This window comes from Trachemys scripta, chromosome 2 (assembly GCF_013100865.1).
Source record: "Trachemys scripta elegans isolate TJP31775 chromosome 2, CAS_Tse_1.0, whole genome shotgun sequence".
In the NCBI taxonomy this organism is placed as follows: domain Eukaryota; kingdom Metazoa; phylum Chordata; order Testudines; family Emydidae; genus Trachemys; species Trachemys scripta.
In genome coordinates, this window is record NC_048299.1 from 74323798 (window position 1) to 74346364 (window position 22567).

General features: G+C 44.4%; 1 protein-coding gene across 4 annotated transcripts in view; it reads right to left on the bottom strand.

The window, feature by feature from the left end:
* GASK1A (golgi associated kinase 1A) overlaps positions 1-22567 on the bottom strand; it is a 49104-nt gene that overhangs the window by 1934 nt on the left and 24603 nt on the right. The window contains exons 1-4 of one of the 4 annotated variants that reach the window (XM_034760876.1): positions 17579-18049; positions 13077-14567; positions 1516-1638; positions 300-403 (exon numbers count right to left, since the gene is read on the bottom strand). In XM_034760876.1, coding sequence (XP_034616767.1) covers positions 300-403; positions 1516-1638; positions 13077-14546 — 1697 coding nt within the window. In that variant the 5' untranslated portion in view covers positions 14547-14567; positions 17579-18049. Of the gene's footprint in view, positions 1-299; positions 404-1515; positions 1639-11249; positions 11433-13076; positions 14832-17578; positions 18050-22567 lie in introns of those variants that run through there. The other 3 variants (XM_034760874.1, XM_034760875.1, XM_034760877.1) reach the window with 3 other exon arrangements.

Below are 22567 nucleotides of genomic sequence, written 5' to 3' on the forward strand. Positions count from 1 at the left end.
TTAGTATCATCATGGGGGGGCGAAGTGGGGGTGTAGGTATCAACGAGGTATGTGCGAATGTAAAGGAGTCAGTCTTTCTATTGGTTGTGAGCCCTAAGAATCACTATCTAGAAGAAAACTTCACAAACCCAGGCAAGTCCCATCCAGTCCAATTGATTCTCACCAGCAACACATCTGTTTTTATTGAAGAACCTTAACTGTTCTGCCTTATGTATTCTGAAAGGAAGGGGTTGTTCCAGTGGCATGGGCTGTGACCCTCTTGTACTGTTAGCTAGAATCGCTTCTGTTGCCCTTCTTACCCATCTATGCCTTCCAGGAGCCTGAAGTTGAGTTTTGCTTCCGGATGGTGGGGTCTGCCTGCATTGTCAATGAACACCAGGCGAGAAGGCGCACTTCTCCGGATCTGGTGGGAAAAAAGCGAGAAGTTCACATTTTGGGGGTTCTTTGAGCTGACATTTTGGGAGGAAGGGTAATTTGTATGCAAAGAGTGGGTTTTTGAATATTTAGGGTTGGCAGCAATGACAGTCCATAGCAAGGGTGGAACCAGGGACCATGTATTAACTCTTAGAGACAAGCTTCTTGTCTGCACCCAGGCCAGTGCAACTATGCACTGCCCTTTGCCTTGGAGCTGGTAGCAAAACCACAATTTAACCCAGAAGTCTTAAGTTGCTGAGCACATGTACCAGCTGCGTCAAATAAAATGCAGAGGGTCACCATGGCCAGGCCCCTAAAGTTAAACTCATCTCGTCCCCAAGGATTAAATTGGTCTGTAGTAGATTTCTAAGATGAAAGTCAGATTGTCATTATCTAACATTACTGAGCAACCTCAATGTCATACTTCATTCTTAACTGCCTGTTTTATTTATTATTATCCAGGGACAATATTTATTATCAGCCCGGTATTTGATTTCATGGTGAGAAGACAAGTAGATTGAATTTCATTTGTTTAATATTCTGGCAGAATAAAATGTGCGTATTGTTGAAGGAATACAGCCACTGTACGACTGCTATGTCATGCTGAACTTTTACTTCAGAAGTGTGTACGCGGCTATGCAGCCAGAAGGAGATCATGTCATTCTGTTTTTTAAGTGCTGCAACTTTAAATGGAGAGAGATCTCCCTGCCTCATGCTGTCACACTGTCACATTTCAGATGCAGAATGTTACAAAGAGAATCACACACCGTGCTTGCTGCTTGCTCGCTCTTACTCACTCTCAGGACCAGATTCAGATACACTTACACTTACTATACTTTTACTTACTCTGAGCAGCAAATTACTCCACCAGTTGTCCCATTGACTTAGGGATACATATAAGAATCTAACCTGCCGACATTGTACACGGTCTTTCTTTTCTCTTACCCTGAAATAAAAGTTACCTAGACATATTTTGCTCTTTGTGGCAGTGGTAAAAACATAACAAAAGTCAATAACAGATAACCAGTCTGGCCTGTTAAAAAAAAAGGTAGAGGTTAGAAACTGAAAGGATGGAGGCAAACACGTTTGGCGATATCATACCAGGATGTGGACCAGGACCAGCTCTGCAGGAGTCCTACATTTGTCATGAAGCATTTCTTCCATGCAGGGTTCTGTAGGGTCTGGCTGAAATCCACAGCAGTAACGGTCCAGGCGGTCATGAACCTGTGGGTGACATTTGAAGTATTTTGAGGCTTCAGGAATTTCAGGATGGAGATGTTAAGTTGTAGTTTAACAGGGAACTTTTCATGCCTGGAAGAAAAAAGCTTGATAAAATTTAGAGAAAAATCCAGATTATTCATTAATGAAAGAGCTGTTTATATAAAAGATTGGTGGGTGTTCAGAGAACCATTCAAAAATGTAGCTGCTTTTCTAAACCATTTTGGTCTGGAAAGTGGACTGCAAAGCTCCCAATAACCGGCTTTCCTGCAAGATTTCAGACACTTCCTGCTTGCGGTATTTCAATACTCGATGTTTGCATGGACTGAATAGATTCTGTTTCTATCTGAAACCAAGAGGAGATGCATATAAAAATTAAGGCAAAACAAAAAAAATAAGTTAATTGAATTTTTTTAAACCTCAGAAAGGGATTTTCTCAGGCAAATTCAAATACTGGATGAGGATTTAGGTTGGCTCCTGTTTTATATGAACCATTTCACCCTTCTCTAATAATAATCGAAACAAGTAACAACTATTGATAGAAATGAGAAGAATGAACAAGGTGGCGTGGGGAATTGTTCTATGCTTGCTTGGCCCGTTGGTATATTCTTAACACCTGCATAGAGCGGGATTTGTCCTGCGTGCAGTTTGCAGATCAAGGTGGATACTCCAGGTGGGGCACTGTAACTTGCTTTAGCTGCATCTGTTATTTAGTAATTCATGGGCACTTTTGAACCTGCTCCTCCTCACTCCTGACAGCCCATTCAATGAAATGCTGATGCCCTCCCTGAAGGCCTGCTCTGGAGCCTTTACTGGAGTGTGCATTATACAGTCCGGGGCACAGAACTCTCCTCTTGTGGATCCTTAATCTAATGTATAGATTTTAATTTAACATCTTTGAATTTAGCCTGACATAGGGATGAAACAATTTGACTTTGGGTTTATTTCCCTGTTTTTTGGTAGGTGAGTGCCCAATGTTACAACCAACACTGCTAGAAGGAGCCACCTCTGGCAGCAACTGGCATGTCTGAAATTTTCATCCAAATCCTTAGGGTCACATCCTCCCCTGAGTATACGGTTTGGCACAGGGAAGAAGGAATCCTTTCATAGGCTGTTATGGGGTCACTACTTTAGCCCATTGCCTACCTGTTGTATGCTTGCCACACAGAGGCAATGGCTGGTGGATCCCCCTCATGGCAGACTGGCTGGTCTAGACCTCCTTCCCCCAGACCTGCTCCATTTACTAAACCCAGGCAGAAGGTGTTGGGCTGCATGACACCTAGGTATGCACAGACTTTCTACATGAACATGGGCTCCCGTATTTGTCCCTACCCCACTCCTGAAGAGTGGAACCACCTCACTTGTGCTGCACGCATGACACTCCATATCCTTGGAGGAAGAAATAGGATTTGACTCTCCTTCAAGATTAATGTTATCACTATCAAGTGAAACCCAGAAGCCATAACCCCTTTCTAATTTTCCATGCCCCACTCCGTTAGCTTTGTCAAAATAAGCTATTGGTTTTTATGCTTCTTTGTACAAGGCAGACAGTCTGCTGTCTCAGTTATATAATAATCACCCCAGAGGTGTGCAAAAGTGCCAGGGCTGCATACAGAAGACTGACTCACTGCCTCCTCCGAACAAGGCCTGGCCAGAGCACAGAAGCATAAATCACCTCCTGCAAACACATCACACTTTCCTGAAACGGGACCAGTGCTGCTGAGGCAGGCAGAATTGCCAGAGTACGTAGCGAAACTGACCGATTTCACATGAGATTGCCAAGGAATCTGGTTCAAACCAGAGACATGAATCTATAGCCTGGTTTTGGGGTATGAACCTGTAACTCAGGTCAGGTTCGCTGAGGTTCATGAACCTTTCGGTCAGGCTGGGCCAAATTTCAAGTGAACCTGAGCTGAGTTTCAGGTGCCAAAGGGGAATTTATGATTTTCAGTGGAAACCATGTGATATTAGGTAATTTCCACAGTTTCAACTTAACAACTACCAGAAATGTTAGCTGAATTGTGTTTTGTCTGAACCCCAAACTCAAATCAAATCACAGAGGAATAAAGTGATATAAGGAATGCACAGTTTGATTTGTGTGACCATTATATTCCTAGCCCTCTTAGATCCCAAATTAATTAATTTGATGCCATGCTAGTATTTCTTAACACAGGCCCATCGGCTGATGTTTAATGAGGCACTCCAGGCAATATTTCTCCTTCAGGGAAACCCTAGAGCTAAAGTATTTTCTGAAACCAAATGCATTTGAACTCAAGAAAATGTCACACTTATTCCATGCACATCCTATGTTTAGGTGCCTGAAAATGCAGCACACTGATTTCTCCCACCTTGTGTCATTTTCCATCATAGCAGAATTAATAGTCTGTGCAGAACATAAAGAAAATCTCAGCTGCTTTACAGAGAGAGTCAATGTGCTTGTGCACTAGACAGAAGTTTGACTCCGCATACTCACTGGGAGACTATGAAAAAAATCATAAGTTGTCATGCACAGGAGGAGACATTGGCCACATTTTCAAAGGTAACTGCATTCCAATTTGGCTGGGTACTTAGGTCTGCAAATGCAGCGTTGCAAACTGGGAAATTGCACATGAGAATGGATAATACCATCTTGTGACTTCCCTCCCACCACTCTGGGGGGAAGATGGCAGCCAACAGCATGCATGCCAGTGAGACAGAGTCAGTTTGGAGAGTGAGCATCATGGAAATACTCTTATGGAAAGAGGCCTGGGATACTTAATGTTCACGCAGATCAGACAAGACCTAGATTTTGCAGGTGTCATCTGAAAAACTCCCACGAAATATATTACATCAGATTCCTATGTCCTGCCTCAGAAGGGAACAGCCCTTTTATTAACTGCACAAGTATTCAACTGAGTCTGAGTCTGTTCAGGTGTCTAGAAACAGTCAAATCACACCGGGCATGCCCAGAGGCTTGAGACATGCGTTAATATCATCAATCTCATGGTTCTATTACAGCGGTTCTCAAACTTCATTGCACCACGACCCCCGTCTGACAACAAAAATTGCTACACAGCCCCACATGGGGCTGAAGCCATAGCCTGAGCCACGCCGGCCTGGGCAGGGGCGGGCTGAAGCCCTCAGACTTCAGCTTCAGCCCTGGGTGGCAGAGTTCAGGCTTCAACTTCAGCCCCGGGACCCAATGTGTCTAATGCAGGCCCTGGCGACCCCATTAAAAAGGGGTCACGTTTGAGAACTGTTCTATTACATCATTTTATTAGCATACTCAGCCCCACCCTACTATATAATACCTACCTTTCTATCCCTTCTCCTCCTTTGCTGAAGGCTGACCCCAGCCCACACTGTATTTTCATTAAAAAAAAAAATCTCCCTTGCCTGGTACTTGTGGTAACTGTTGTGTGCCCATCTGAATATGAACGTATTGCCTCTGCTCCACCCACTAGAATGTGGGAGGCTGTACCTTTTAGCATGTTGCTGGGAGACTGTTTTTAGGAAACCAAGGAATAAATGTATATTAGAAGAACAAAAGTTATAAGGTACAGGCTGAATCTGACATCTGACTTAAGTCTCTCTCCAGGAGCTGGTTTGGCTAATTGTCCCTGGCTGACGACGATGATCTTGCAGAACAGTTGTGATGCACAGTGTAGAGTTGACGCACCTTCTCTAGACTGACATCTGCTCCCTATATTTACGTGTCTGTGTCTATATTTACGTATAGGCAGAGCTAAGGTAAGACCATATTCCACCTAGGCTTTACTTATACAGCTTATTACATCTTGTACATTTCTGTAATAGAAACAGACACATACCATCCATCTAATGATCTCAAATGCTTTCTAAGCATTAATGATTTCAGCCTCTCAACTACCCTATGAAGGAGGTAAGTATCATTATACCACTTGTACAGATGAGGAAACGGAAGCAGAGAATTTCAGTGACTTAGCCAAGACACCAGAGACTGTCTAGAGCAGTACCAGGAATAGAATTCAGGTCTACCAACTCGAAGGTCTACGATTTAGAGATGAGACTATGCATTATATTTGGGGTTTGCAAGGGTTCATCCAGCCTGGAAGATTTACCATGTTACAACATATTGCAGGTTTCATACCAAAAGAACAAAGCACGATCTGGAAAAATTCATGCCTAGGCAAAGACTCCAAAAAAGTTTAAATAAGTTTCAACTCTTCCAAATTGGTGGCAAGTCACTCTCCATGAGCAGTATATATAGCTTATGACAGTATAGCCAAAAGTACCATTATGGCCATTGTATAGTGTGACTTCCTGCATAACATACCATAGAACTTCACTCTGATTCTTGCACTGAGTGGAATGAAGAAAGGTGTGGGGAGGGGGAGAGGGGGAAGTGGGCAGGACCAGGATGCGGGAGGGTGGGCTGGAGAGAAGCAGAGGGAGACAAGGGCAGGCTGTGGGCATAAGGACAGATGGGTCTATAACCACTACAGCGCACTCATCTTCATTCTAGCATTTTCTAACTTTGGACGGCTTAACTATGAAACCTTAATAATGTTCTTTTAATGTAGTTTTTTTTTTTTTTTTTGGATGAACTTAACATTTATATTGTGGGATTGCCTAGAAGCCACCCAGTTCAGGACCCCGGTCATGATAGGTGTTGTACAAACATATACGGTAAATGACCATCCTTGCCCCAAAGAGCTTGCTGTTTAGAAGACCAAACCCAACACGACAATGATGAAAACAAGTGGGTTGTGGTAGGGAGGGTGAGGGAGATGGGATAACAGCAATAACAGGGTGGGTGCAATTCTTAGCCAGTCAGGAGCAGTGATCACAGCTCTCCACCTACCTAGCCATCAGCTGATTGTAGTTTGCTATCTGCATTACAGAAGAGGTGAACTTTCTCTGGATTTGGACACATAAAGGGCAGCTTGGAAGAAAGAACAAAAGAGCATGTCAGAGACATGCTGATAATGGCTGGCACTTGACTCTGGAACTCACTCCCCGCCTTGGTCTGACAGACCTGGCATTTGTTGACTTTGAGGACATTCTGAACCCCTTACCTATCTTCTACTTTTGTTGAAGGATGGTGGGTTGAGGGATGGGAGGTGCTCCGGTTGGGGATGGTTTATTTCATTTGACCAGACAAGTGCTATATTTTCTCTGGGTTGGTTTGTATGGGCAATTCCTTGTGTGCCTGATTCTCAGGCCTTGGCTACACTTACCCGCTAGTTCGGCGGCTGGCAATCGAACTTCTGGGTTCGACTTATCGCGTCTAGTCTGGACGCGATAAGTCGAACCCGGAAGTGCTCGCCGTCGACTGCGGTACTCCAGCTCGGCGAGAGGAGTACCGCGGAGTCGACGGGGGAGCCTGCCTGCCGAGTGTGGACCAAGGTAAGTTCGAACTAAGGTACTTCGAACTTCAGCTACGTTATTCACGTAGCTGAAGTTCCATACCTTAGTTCGAATTAGGGGGTTAGTGTAGACCTGGCCTTATTTACACTGAGGCTCCTTCACATTGTTCTGGCAACATAAAGGGGCCTTAATGAGGGCTCACATTATATATGCATGCATTTTCCAGCCCCTTTACACCGCCAGAGAAGTGCAAAGGGGCCTCAGTGGAAATGAGAATCGGACCCCATATATCAAATTTTGGACAAAATGTGGCCAGTTTCTTTCCTGTGGTGCCATCCGAGTTTTGCATGAAAGGTTGCTATGTAAGGATCACACATCTCTACGCCCCGTGGTTCTCACGACATCCCTAGCAGACTTTAATCATGTGGAACTGGGTCATTTGGGCCTAATTCTACCTTGACTGAAGGTAATGGGAGTTTTGCTATTGACATCAAAAGGGACTAGGATTTGGATTAATTTAACCTATTGTATTTTGATGGATTCCTGCTATGTTTACCGTAATATCAATGTTGCCAGTTGAGGCAGGAAAGTGTAGACGAAGGCAGTATTATTGAGCCAAATCAAGAGAGAGATGGTATGTGAAGTGACCAGCCAACTCAAAGCTAAAAATCACTACCTAAGAGATGAATGCTGCAGACATTGCCAAACTGGGAGATAACTGAAACAGAGGTGTTCTAGCAGCACTGCTCAGCGAGTGAGCAGCAGTGTTCACAATACACTGTGCTCTCTCTTCTGGTGATTTTTCTTGGCAGCAAACTTTTTGCTTGTGGAGAGAGGGTCATAGAGAATGATTTGAATCATGTTAGTGAGCTACAGGGATAGCTCAGTAGTGGAGGGAGGGATAGCTCAGTGGTTTGCGCGTTGGCCTGCTAAACCCAGGGTTGTGAGTTCAGTCCTTGAGGGGACGGGACTACTTAGGGATCTGAGGCAAAAATCAGTACTTGGTCCTGCCTAGGGAAGGCAGGGGGCTGGACTCAATAACCTTTCAGGGTCCCTTCCAGTTCTATGAGATAGGTATACATAGTATGAAAAATAGAAGGCGTCTCTGTGAGGTGTTCATAAAGGATTTTGATCAGTGTAGCTGGCCTTTGGGAGCCAATGTATATTAGAGAGGCTGCAAATAACAGAGGCACTCCATTAGGGGAAAGACCCATAGAACGTAATACAGAATGATAACCCTTGCATGGAATTTTTGGATCATCCTATAGAATTCACTCCTGAATTCTATCACTGCTCCAAAATTCTACAGAATGGTTCAGGATTCAAAGGATTTCATTCTCTATGAAATCCTATAGGGTTTTTGAGTCATTTCTGAAGAACTGTGTTACATTTCTATAATATCCTGCTGGCTTCATCCCTATTTAGCTTGATAGGACTTTTACATTAGTGATGATGTCTTTGGAGCTATTGAGAAACTCTGTGGTTTGTTTTTGTCATTTGGTCTGCTTACACCTTAGGTAAAAGTCTCCCTCAAACATCATCCTTTTCATTTAGGGCCCAATCTTCACCTTGAATCCAATGAGTTTTTTGCTATGGAGCCCAATTTTCCCAATGGAAGCTGGATCAGGCCCTTGATATGTTCTGAGTGGTGGGGCAAGGAAGTGGAAAAGAGACTAAACTTGTCCCGAATCTTTCTCTTCCTGGTATTTTTGAGTTACTGTCTGGTTTCTGTCTGGTATGCCCATGGCCCACTGTAGTCTCCCTATCACTGCTGCGGTTGAATCTGAGAACTGCCATATCTCTACGCAGGAGAAGAGGCAGTAGCTGTTCACATGGTGCGCTGGCAATCAGTCCACAAAGGGGCATTGGTGTTCTCCTATAAGAGAGTTACTTTCCTAAGCCTCCTGGCCCAGAGACAAATTGCTACTCTGGAGTTGTGGAGGATTACGAATCAAAGAGCAAAGAAGGAATCCATGCTGGACAGCTTTTTCCTGGGGTGGGGTGGGGGGAGAATAACACTCACTATCAGGGCCTGACATCACACAAGCGTATGCTCATGGCTGGGAGATGGGAAGTGGTGGTATTGGAATGAGGGAGGCAGAGAATGGAAAAATGGAAAAAGCTAAAAATGATTTACACAGTTGGTGTAAATCAATGTATCTCCACTGACTTCTATGCTGATTTACAACAGCTGAGGATTTGACCATATGGTTTTTAAGTAAAAACACCAAGGGTGAAGTCCTGGTCCCATTGAAGTCAAGAGAATTTTCCCACTGATTTCATTAGGGCCAGGATTTCACCCCATAACGCCACTAACTCAAACCTGGATGTGTTTATTAGTAAGTTCTAAAGTAACAGTCACACACAAGAAAGCCGATCCCAGAATTTCCATTTTTGCTCTTTAAACACTTATTTTATTTCCTGCTAGATTCATTTTAAATATAAATGTTAACATAAAATATTCCAGTCATGACTGGATTTGTTAAATCTAGTCATGATTGACCCCTTCTGCCAGCCATGCTTTGAGGTTATAAAGATTAATGGTTAAGCTCTGCCAAAAAAAAAAAAAAAAGGTAATGGGAACACATATTTTAGCAGAGATTTTTTAAAACCTTTCAGATAGTTTTTTCCCCTAATGCTTGTGCCTACAGTGCTAAGTAATACCCCTGAGGTGTATAAATAAGACTCCATCTCCCATATAAACCATCTCTTCTTCCTCTCAGTTACCCCTAATAACTCACAATTCTCTGTTCAGAGACACTGTAATAATCCCCAATAGCAGCAGGTTCTGATTTTCCAGATGGAAGATTAAGCACTCTTGATCCACACACAGAAGAGAAGGAAAATCTCCATGATGGGGGAAGGATCCTGGTTAGAGAAAAAGAAAGCTGATTTTCAGCAACAAAAAGACACCCAGGAACAAAAGAGTCTGGATAACATGAGACTGACATAAGATTCTTTTAAATGAGCATGACCTCACACCAGTGTGAATCAGGAGTAACTCCACCCAAACTAGTGAGGTTACACCAGGATAAAACTGGAATAAGTGAGATCAGGATCAGGTCAGATGTGTCTGAAGCTTGCCTGTGTATCCATGTTCCCCTTCAAGTCCAAAGGGCTTTGCATGCACAAACTATACAAAAGCACAACTTTACATTGAGCTTCCAAACTGCACAGTACATTGAGAAGAGATAAAACAGCCGTCTCTCCCTTCCACACAAATTGATTATTAAACACGTTTACTGAAGATTGACAGCTACGCCAACACTGATTTGTGAAAGTAAAGACATTTTTGTTTAAAATGTGTGTTATAAATGACCAAAAAAAAAGGCCTTTTTGTGCTTCTCTCTGATACATAAAGCAGGTTGGAAGGGCTTTTGGTGTTTGAAAATGTGCTTGGGTTATATTTGGTTGGTTGGGGGGGGTTTCAAATCAGGAAATCAGGTCCTATCTAGGCTTGAAGACACTACAAGTACTAATGAAGTGGTGACATCAGAAGGTTAATGAGGACCAAAAGCTTACAGAGTAGGACACTACTGTATGTAATAGCAAACGTACAGCTTTGCCAAGACAGTATGGGGTTAATGTTAGAGGGACAAGTGTGTATTTTGTAATTAAAAGTTGCTGTTTCTTACAAGGGTACGTCTACACTTACCTCCGGGTCCGTCGGCAGGCAATCGATGTTCTGGGATCGATCCCGGAAGTGCTCGCCGTCGATGCCGGTACTCCAGCTCGGCGAGAGGAGTACGCGGCATCAACGGGGGAGCCTGCCTGCCGCGTCTGGACCCGCAGTAAGTTCGAACTAAGGTACTTTGAATTCAGCTGCGTTATTAACGTAGCTGAATTTGCGTACCTTAGTCCAAAGTGGGGGGTTAGTGTGGACCAGGCCCAAGATTCTTCTACTAGGCTGCTTTTACCCACTGGTAAGCCAAAGAGTTCTTGACATCTTCTTTTCTAGGAAACCTAATCCTCTGCCCATAACCCCATGCCAACGTTTTTGAGGAAGCCTGGAGTACTTCAGGCATCACTGTTTGACTTGGTTGGCGTAATGCTAACCAGGAAATGAGTGGCAAAGACCCAGCAAAACTAGATGAAGCTCCTTGCTTTGCTGCACAATTCTCTACTTGAAGAGTAGTTCATTCTGCAAACAGACTGAGTCTGGTGGTTTAGGAAGTTTGCCACACTTGATCCAGCAACTACGACACTGAAGGTTTGTTCGGAATGGAAAGCTACTGTGTACGTTTTCAGTCTTTTTCAGTGTCGAGTCCCAGACACTCTGAAACCTGAAAAATTAAAACAAATGATAGTGACAGCTCCCGTGGTAAAGCGGCAGCAATCCAGCATATCCCTGCTATAGGCGGAATTCCCCTGGTTTTGTGTCAGTGTCAGGCTTCTGACTGAATCAGTCGTCTGTGTGAGAAATCCTTGTACAGAGTTCTACTGATTGATGATCCAGGCTTCCTGTTCTTTATCTGCCGTTTGAGAATTCAAATAAGATTAGATGATCATGACAAACTGAAAAGCTAATGAAAACATGAATGAGTCCAGACTGCAGGCATTCCGCGTTCCTACTAGGAATATGGGGTTGTCCTGAGGCTGAGTGGAGTCTTACGGTAACAGAGCTTACAGATGGTGAGCTATACTTATGGTGTAAGTCACCACAACACCTTTTATGTCAATGAATCTACACTGATTTATTCCAGCAAGAGATCTGGCCCCAGTATCCAGCCTGCCTCCTCTTCCCCTCCCCTCTCCCCCCACCTTTGCTCTTCAAGGCTCAATCAGGCAACTTTTCCTCAGGTAAGTAGTGCCATTTTAGTCCATAGGATGATTTGACTGACTATTGCAGGACTGAGCTCTGTGTCACAGGTTGATTATCAAATGGTGTTGTGAACTCCACTAATCTGATTCATAATGAATCATAGCCACGGGGTAGTGGTACAGTGATCAGCACATGGTTATGACCCCACAAACCTATTTTAACTCAGAGTACAAAATAATCCTAATTAGATGATGCCACTGGAATATGAAAAGGACTATTTAAAAAAAAACTTTCACTTTTGCACATTTGTCCGGGATTCATTTTAATCACAAATCTGCCTGGAAAAAAACCACTGTTTCCTACTTTGAAAACAAACAAAATCAGTGAGTTTTCATTTCAGATGTTAATTTGGGTTTGGAAACTAAACCATCTGGGCCTAAATTCTGTTTTCTCTTTCAACCCCCCATTTGCTTTCACTGCGCCGTGACGTGTTCTGTTCAGCGAGGTGTCTGAAGAAGGACTGCATGAGCTTGGATGGAGACACACACCTTTGCCTAGGCTACTTTGACTATTCTGGAGGCCAGGCACTCTTGCATTTTAATCCTGGCTCGGTCACTGATATGCTGTGTGACCTGGGGCAAGTCATTTGGCTTTGTGCCTTAGAGTCCCCATTCATAAAATCGGAATAATAATGCTTACCTGTCTGCCGCCCAGGGGGTTTGTGAGGGTTAATTAGTATTTCTAAAGCATTTTGACTATGGAAAGTCTTTTATTAATGCCACGTATAATTATAGAGACAAGGTGGGTGAGGTAGAGACTGGTGAGAAGCATTTGAGCTACACAGAGGTCTTCTTCAGGTGTGGGAAACTAAGAGTGTCACTGCAAAATACAAAATGGAACAGATTGTTTAGCACATTTTAACTACTTATGCTAAACAATCTGTTCCACCTTGTATGAAGCAGTAGCCCTTTGAGTATGTTTCCCAGACCTGAAGAATTCTACATAAGCTTGAAAGCTTGCCTCCCGCATCAATGGAAGTTGGTCTAATAAAAGATATTACCTCACTCACCTTGGTTTTCTAATATCCTGGGACTGACATATCCACAACAAACACCGCATACACATATCATTATGAGAGTAATAATGTGTACTTCTGCTGGGTTTGTTTGGCTCACATGTTTTTTGACACTCCACAGTTGGAGACCTTCCCAGATTTCCCCTCTCCCCAACTTTGTGAAACAAGACTTTCACTGAAACAAGACTTATAGCTATGCCCAATACACACACACCCCCACACATACACACTAAAGAGAAGAAAAAAGAAAGACAGGGATTGGTCCAGCACCAAGCATACCTGTAGGAGAAAATCAAAGAGTGCCAGTTTGGCCCACTCTGTGTGCAGGACACTCAAACACGGAGCTATTCCGAGGGCTGCCCTGGAATCTGCCATGCCACACCGCTGCTGCAGCAGAGACTGGTACTGTAGCCACCCCAGTGCAAAGGAGTTCTGGTCATTGTTGGCATCATCTAGGTGCTGGATATCAGGCACCCACCATACGATGGGCCTTGCGGCACCATTGGTGTATTTGTAGGGCAGCAGGAGACTGTTGAATTTGCGGGCCACTGCAGGCAAACTCCTATTCAGCCCCAACACTCTGTCCAAGTGGAAAGCTAGCACCTCATAGAGGTCACTGGGCCGCTTTATTAATCCACAGAGCCCATCGGAACAGTCTCGTTTAGGGTCAGATGGGGAAGCGTCTTGGCTGGCCAAAAGGCTGACTCTGAGTATTTGTCCGTGAGCAGGAATTCTGGTTTTGGTCACCACTTCGCTATTTGCCAGCCATTTCATCTTCTGCACATCGTCTGCAGTAAACCAAGGTGGGATCCTCTCACCAAACCTCAGGCGGCCCTCCCATTTGGCAGAAAGGGCATCTTCTGGAGTCTTCACACACCATTCAGATGTCTGTAACTGCGTGGCCACACCCACCCAGAAATGAGCTCCTGGCTCTCCAGGCCTCTGGGAGTAACTGCCTGTCTGTCTCTGCGTGCCTGCTGCACCTTTGAAGGGCAGCCTGCTATCTGCTTCCGAGATAAAGGCCTTAATCGAATCTGAATGCTGCGGCTCAGCGCCAGCTGCCTGCACATCTGGTTTGCATTGGTCCTGTGCCACAGTTGGCTGGCTTGCAAAAGAGTTCTTAAGAAGTAAAACAAACTCCGGCTTTCCTTCCTGAAAACTCCTTTTATTGCTGAGTGAAGGAGAAAAGAAAGGGGCCTCCTCCATTTGTGGTTTCATATCTGCCTTTTTCCCTGTCAGCTTATAGAAATGAACATTGTTCCCTGTATTCTTTAGAGAAAAATGAGTATTAAGCTCCCTTTTCTTCTCACCACTGGTCCTGCAGGGAATGTTTTCATGCTGTAATTTACTGCTGGCTTCAGAGCTTTTCACAACGTTATGTTTCCTAATCTCTCCTTTGTGCTTTCTCTTTCCTTTCAGCAGTGTGTGGTTTTGTCGGCGCAGGCTGCTTGGCTTGTTCTTTGGCTTGCAGGCAGAGTGGGGATGGTGTGAGGATTGCCTTTCCTGATCGGTGCCAGGGGGAGCGGGTTCCCATTCTCTGTGGTCAAAGCTTCTGGCCCGCCGGGGGACGGAGGCAGTGGTGTTTGTCCACAGACGCCTGGGCCGGATGACTTTCCCATGTGGCTCAGCTAGTGCCAAGAACTGGAAATCGGACTCAGTTGGAAACAGCAGAGGAAAACTAGTAAATGCCACCACAGAGAAGGCAAGCAAGAAGCAGAATCCAGCCACAGGTGGTCTCTTCAGCCTCATTCTTCTCCATGATCTCTGAGCCTGTGGAGTCAGAAAGGACAGCCTTATTGACTGCATCACAGGGGATAGCTAGAGCTAGGGCAGAAGCTGTCTTCATGAAATGTATTGGCCTGCAGGAAGTTGGGTTGATCAGTGCAATGGTATCTGTCGATCATATTGTGTTAGCACTCGCTAAGGCTCCAGTTCAGCTCCCACTAATGCCAGTAGAAAACCCCCAATGACATCAATGGGAACAGAACTGGGCTGTGATGTAACTCCATGGGCTTCATCAAGGCTGAATTTGGCCTGAAGAGTAGAAGAAAGTGAAAAAGGCAAAGATTTTAATTAAAAGGGCAATTGTGCAGCATCCTGGCCATTGCAAAACATGCCTCAGTGAATCACTAGCAGACTGAGCATGTCTTATTGTTGGGGACAGTGGACGAGCAGGAGAGTTTAAAGGAACATCTGGACAGACATAGATTACCAGTGTATAAGGAATGTTCCTCAGTGGTGGATTTGCTAATATTGCAGGACTTTGGTCTGTATTTACCATATCCCTCTATATCTCTGCCTCGTCTCTGTCTCATTCTAGTTTTGTATAGATTCATACAGCCCAAGGCCAGAAGGGACCACTGTGATCACTTCGTTTCGCCTCATGTGTAACACAGACTATAGAACTGCCCCCAAAATAATGCCTAGAACAGATCTTCTTGAAAAACATCCAATCTTGACTTAAAAATTGTCAGAGCTGGAGAATGACCCTTTGTAAGTTGTTCCAATGGTTAATTACTCTCACTATTAAAAACTGGACACCTTATTTCCAGTCTGAATTTGTCTACTTCAACTTCCAGCCACTGAAAGTTGTACCTTTCTCTACTAGATTGAAGAGCCCATTATTAAATATTTGTTCTTTATGTAGATACTTAGAGACTGTAATCAAGTTACCCCTTCACCTTCTCTTTGTTATGCTAAGTAGACTGAGCTCCTGGAGTCTATCACTCCAAGGCAGGTTTTCTAATCCTTTAATCATTCTTGTGACTCTTCTCTGAACACCTCTCCAATTTTTCAACATCCTTCTTGAATTGTGGACACCAGAACTAGACACAGTATTCCAGCAGCAGTCACAGCAGTGCCAAATACAGAGGTAAAATAACCTCTCTACTTCTACTCAAGATCCCCCTGTTTATGCAACCAACAATTGCATTAGCCCCTTCGGTCACAGCATCGCACTGGGAGCTCATGTTCAGCTGGTTATCCACCATGATCCCCAAATCTTTTTCAGAGTCACTGTTTCCAAGGATAGAGCCCCTCATCCTATAAGTATGGCCAGCATTCTTGGTCCCTAGATATATACATTTACATTTAGCCATATTAAAATGCATTGTTTGTTTGTGTCCAGTTTACCAAGAAATCCAAACCGCTTTGTATCGGTGACCTGTCCTCTTCATTATTTATCCCTCCCCCAACTTTTGTATCATCTACAAACTTTCAATGATGATTTTATGTTTACTGCCAGGTCATCAGTAAAAATGTTAAATAGTGTAGGGCCATGAACTGCTCCCTGTGGGACCCCACTAGCAACACATCTATTTGACGATAATAACCCATTTACAATTACATTTTGAGACCTATCAATCAGCCAGCTTTTAATCCATGTCATGTGTGCTCTGTTAATTTTATATCTTTCTAGTTTTTTAATCAAAATTTCATGTTGCCCCATGTTGCAGTGCACACCCTATGTTCTGCTAAGTTGGCTCACCTTCTTGTCCCTGTTACAGCCTTCTCCCACATGAAGCCCCACACCTTTATTTTTTATGCTGTCTATTACACCTGAACATCCTCTCTGGCCTCTGTGCCTCATAACCTCACCCACTTCCTTCAAACACCACCTAAAAATACTCGTCTGAGCCTTCCTTTGCTCATCTCCACTCTCATCCTCTTTCCTGGCTCTGTCCTCAAATTTTAGTATCATTAAATAAATGTAAAATAAATCTGTGTTTGAAAAAATGAATAAAAAGGAACGAATAGGATGGGCATGTAACAAAGAGCATGCCACATTTTTACTTGCCTATGGCACCCTTTAAATAATAAGCAATGGGTGGTGAATTTAAAACCATATGTACTGTTAGCCCATAATATTTCTATTATGATTAGTAATATGTTAGCACTTAGGAGCCCAGTTGTGGACCGGGAGCCCATTGCACTAGGCACTGTACGGACACAGTACAAAAAGGCTCAATAAATTGTAAACAGCCTAAAAATGTTTGTGTCGGGATGTCAGAAAATTAACCCAAGCAATTGAGCAATTCTACTACTTACTCCCTAGGCAGATTTCTACTGCCTTTAACTTTGAGTCTTTTGTGCTGTACCCAGATATTCCCTGCCCCTTACCAAGCAACATATCACATCTCCTCAAACTGGTTTCCCTCTGTGAGCTGTGCAGAAAGTTGGCTACAGCAATTAAGTCCTCAGTGATGTGTGCTTTTTATTCAGCCGTGGGTCCCTTCAGCAGCCTCTTTAGCAAGCTGGCCCCTCTCTGCTCATCATACCCAGACAGTAAATAAGAAGGAAAGCTCACACCCACCGATTTACTTGACAGCGTCTCTCCCTGAGTGCTGTATTTAGTCCTACAGTTGCCCAGATGAAGGGGCAGCATAGCAGGAACCAAACTGTGACTCGGTCACAATTCAGTCCCTGCTTCCCCCTTGCTCCATAGGAGGAGTAAGCTATGGCAGTCCCTTTCCTGGAGCAGCATGCTCCCCCCTCCATGCTGGCTTGGCTGGTCTGACCACCATGACGTGTATGAGAGGGGGAGTAGGGGACCCCGGGAGGCTGCTGTTGTGACTCCAACGCCGATAGCCAACACAAAAACGTAAGCGGGTATCTCACACCCCATGCTCACCTGCATGGATGCAGAGCGGGGCCCGTGATTGAGCCCAAAGTTTTACCAAGCCAACTTCCTATTGTATTTTACTTTTGGTGCAATGGAAATGGCCTCACCTGCCAAGTGCGTATTGAGGAAGCAACACTAACAATTGAATAGGCCCACTCACCAATTGGTTTTGTAAGGTAACAAGTTGTAACCCCCTCCTTTGGGACAATGCGACACATCATCAAAATGCAATGCAGAACTGCTGCAGTTCCGATGGGAGGGGGGTATGTGGAGCAGGAGAGCTCCGCCTGATGTCTCTAAGTACAGGGTCTCCGTCTGCTTAGCAGGTCTGAGCATGTTCCTGTAGCAGGCTTACACTTATCAGAGCTTCATTGTGTTTCTGAATATGCCTGGTTTGGTGAGCAATGCACTCAGCTCCCACTTCCATGTGTTCTCTCGAAAGGTCTAGTTCTGTCACAGCTGGCTGGTTTGCAGCTTTGGGGCCTCCTTTGGCACAAGAAGGATTGCTAAGATTAAAAAATGCTTGCAGTGTGATTTATGTCAAGTGGCTCCTGACAGGCATCTTAAATAAGAATCCAGTCAGAGCAGGAGCTGACCTGTTACAGATTTTCAGGCATTTGTTTAGCCGTATAACTGAAACAAAGGAGAAAAACATTACCAATGGTGCATTTTTCGTGGTAAACGTTTCGTATTAAAGGCTTAAGCAACAAAAATGAATGATCATTCAAATGAATTTTATTCACCTCACCCTTTTGGTTGAGTCAGTCACGGATGAAATTATAAATTCTTTCATTACTTAGTGCTTGTTAATGTCTTGCCCGGGTTCCTAGAGACTGTTTTTGGCCCATGTGAAAGGTGGTGTTCGCCCAGTTCTCACATCACATTTGACACTAAGGCTCTGTCTACATTATGGGCTAGGGCTGTGATTACCCAGTTCACATCACATACGTGGAGTAGCTCTCATCAAAGTAGCATGAGTATAAATAGCCGCGTAGCCATGGTAGCACTGGTTCCAACAGCAGGGACACGGCTGAGCCATGCAAAGCACATGCCCACCGGTTCCATGAAGGTTTGTGCTCAGCATGGCTCAGACATGCCTCCACTGCCTCTACCTGTGCTACTGCGGTATGCTGCTATTATACTACAGCTAGCTCGATGGGAGTACGTGTGCACAAGCAGGGGAATCCCATCCCCAGCTCGTAGTGTAGGCCTAGCCTAATAGTAAATGGGTCCCCTAACTGGCAATCCCAGCCAACAGACCAAGGACTGAATGGGCATGGAGAATGATCTACCTTCTTATCGCTAGAGCTAGTTCCTCTATGGGAGGCAGGGCAGCTGCATTGCCTCTGTCTGTGCTGTTCCTAGTCTGTGAATAGAGGACGTCTCACTCCAGGGCTGGAAATCTGGCACCACATTCACTTAGAAAATTGGAGAACAATATAAAAAGGATTGAAGATGTCATTGCCATTAGTCACTGTTTATAATTGTGCAGTAGATGGATTCTTATATTTTAAAAAAGGGTAAAACAGGTGGTGCCTTGTGTGCTCAGGTTGTAGACATCTGTCTGTCAGTGACCCGGAGAATAAGCTCAGACTGAGGAATGTTAGGTTGGTGGCGGTCCAAGAAAGAACTGAATCGGAAACTGAGAAATTATTCTTATTTTGGCATGATGAGAAAAACGGTAGAAAGGGCTCCTCTGACTTTCCCTGTGCAATGGAGTGTGATTTGTTGCATTCCACCAGTCAACACTTCCCACTCTTATCCTCTGGCATGGGGTGAAATCCTGCCTCCTCCTCTTCCTCCTCCCCCACCCCGCCTTCAAGCCTATGAGAGTTTTGCCAGTGACTTTGATGGGGACAGGTTATTCAACATAAAAGTGACCCTTTTCAGATTCAGTGGCACTTGTTCTTTCACCAGAATAACAGCCCCATTTCATTTCAGTGCCATGCATGTATCTAAGGCCCCAATCATGCAAACATGTATGCACATGCTTAACTTTACTGCTGTGAGCAGTCCCATTGATCTCAATGGGACCATCATTCACAGGAGTAGAGTTAAGCATGCATATGTGCCAGCAGGATTGGGGCCTTAATCAGGGCTGCACTGAGATCAATGGGACTGCATTTTGTGCGGCTCCCTCTTGCCACATTATAGATCAACATTGAGACACCCACACACCACACTCCCCAATACACACACGTCGTTCACCCCAAGCTTAACAACAAAGCAGCTGATGATTCTGCGTTCTAATAAGGAAATAACTTATCTCCTTCTGCTGCTGGTGGCATCACGAGGGGATAATAAGTAAAATAGCTAATGTGTCTTTAAAAGTCAGTTTAATATGGGATCTCACACTAAAAATGTATAATCATCTGGTTATTGCATGGTGTCACTATAGGGAAGAATTAAGGTTGCTGGGATGCCCTGAATGCATGTAATGATTTTTACCCTTATCTTACTGATACATACTCTCAACCTTAACTCCCTCTTAATATAGATGTTTTTCTGGGACAATCTCCTGTACATCTTGTTAAACGATAAATACACAGCAGCTGTACGCAGCAGCCTCTCAACTTCTCTGCTTCTAGTTGCCAATTTCTTGTTTTCATTGTGGAAAAAGTGCCTCCTGTGGTATCAACAGGTGTAGCCAAGGCAGTTAATTGATCCACCGAGCCACCTTAACCCCTTCAGGCCTTGAGTGGGGTGGCCAACCCATCACAAGTTCCCATGGTGACGATCCATTATTCCCACTTGCTGAAAACCTGGGCAGTTCCCTATAAATTGGTGTGGCTGGCGGTAGAAACTCTATATTCCTACTGCTCAAGCCACAGAAACAGGCCTTAGGGTGAGCAAAAGCACTGACTTCCAGTTCTCATGGAACCGGAGCCTCGTTATGTTTATGACTGTTTAGCTGAATAAGCACTGGAGGAAATCAGGAAATGGAACAGGGCAAGTAAGCAGAATTCTGGTTTCAGATTTCTGCACACGTATACACAGTAAAGGGTACCTTTACATAGAATGCCTGTTGTGTTTGTGGTGAGTGGAGATGCCTGAATTAAATCCCTGGATATGAACTCTCTCAAGCGGTGAGGAAGTTTGGATCTGGATCCAAATTTTGTCGATAGCTCATCGCTCTGTTACAGGCTTAACTCACAACCCATGGGTTAGCACCCTCAGACCATGAGAAACCGGAGCTGTGCCTCGCTGTTGCCTCTTAAGGTTTGTCCATGGCTAGTTTGTGTTTGAATATTATTAGATAGAGAGTTATGCAGCATACACTGCAGGGGCTAGGCAAACAGGAATTTTGCCTAGCATAACTTTCTTGTAAATTCAGTTCTGAAGGAAGGTACATTCGTCCTGGCTCTGGGTGCAATGGTATTCAGACTGCAATCTGAAGCCATGGGGAGGGATTCTCCTTTCACTTTGGCTATTGCACAGAGGCTATCAAAAGTCCGTAAGCTGGCTGGGAGAATTCTTCGGACACTGGCACAGTATAGGACTGCTGAAGGCTGACCTGCATAGGCCCCTTCACAAACTCCAGCCTCGGGGTGGGTCAGGCCAGAGCCAAGACAGGAAGGGGTGTGTTGGGAGCAGGACAGCCTACACTGTTACAGAGATTCTCATCTTAATAGAACTGAACAGCCCCGAGATGGGAGGGAGGGAGGGAGGGCAGTGCTGTGAAGTAGAGCTGCTCCTATATTCCCCGCTCTACTTAGGGAGCTGCACCCTGGGTTGAACTTTGCTGTACTGCATCTTCTGGAGCTGCAGCACAGAATCTCAGCCTTTGTGTTTGTTTACACAGTTGGAGTGTGTCCCGGGCATTAACTGAAGCACTTCTATACGACTTATGGGGTGACAAGAGTATCACAAGATTTTTGCTGTGTTAAACCAGTTACCAGGCACTTCTCAGATGATAAAAGTTGGTATTTTGAGGAACAGAATTAGCACTGCAACAATCATTTTACATTTCTTTATTGTTGCCTAGTAGCTATGTGAATATATAGCTACAAATAAAATGAAAGATTCATAGATTCAAGGACTGGAAGGGACCTCGAGAGGTCATCGAGTCCAGTCCCCTGCCCGCATGGCAGGACCAAATACTGTCTAGACCATCCCTGATAGACATTTATCTAACCTACTCTTAAATATCTCCAGAGATGGAGATTCCACAACCTCCCTAGGCAGTTTATTGCAATGTTTAACCACTGTGACAGTTAGGAACTTTTTCCTAATGTCCAACCTAAATCTCCCTTGCTTCAGTTTAAGCCCATTGCTTCTTGTTCTGTCCTTAGAGGCGAAGATGAACAAGTTTTCTCCCACCTCCTTATGACACCCTTTTAGATACCTGAAAACTGCTATCATGTCCCCTCTCAGTCTTCTCTTTTCCAAACTAAACAAACCCAATTCTTTCAGCCTTCCTTCATAGGTCATGTTCTCTAGACCTTTAATCATTCTTGTTGCTCTTCTCTGGACCCTCTCCAATTTCTCCACATCTTTCTTGAAATGCGGTGCCCAGAACTGGACACAATACTCCAGCTGAGGCCTAGCCAGCGCAGAGTAGAGCAGAAGAATGACTTCTCGTGTCTTGCTCACAACACACCTGTTAATCCATCCCAGAATCATGTTTGCTTTTTTGCAACAGCATCACACTGTTGACTCATATTTAGCTTGTGGTCCACTATAACCCCTAGATCCCTTTCTGCCGTACTCCTTCCTAGACAGTCTCTTCCCATTCTGTATGTGTGAAACTGATTGTTCCTTCCTAAGTGGAGCACTTTGCATTTGTCTTTATTAAACTTCATCCTGTTTACCTCAGACCATTTCTCCAATTTGTCCAGATCATTTTGAATTTTGAACCTATCCTCCAAAGATGCCCCTTTCCACCAAGCAAACTGAAAGTCATAGCTAGGAGCACATCTCGCTTGGCCATTTCTCGTGAGTTGAGTCTCACCAGTCACATTCCTTCAATGCACTGTTTCTTTTCGCCTCCTAACCTAAAGGCTGCAGAGGCTGTTGGCAGGGCTCTCTGCCTAAGACTACACCACAAGCTGTCTTATGAAAAGCAAGATGCAGCCAGGGACAACAACAGTCCCCACAGGGAGTGCTGGAGTTTGCTGTATTGCCACATGTCAGTTATTATAAAGGTATG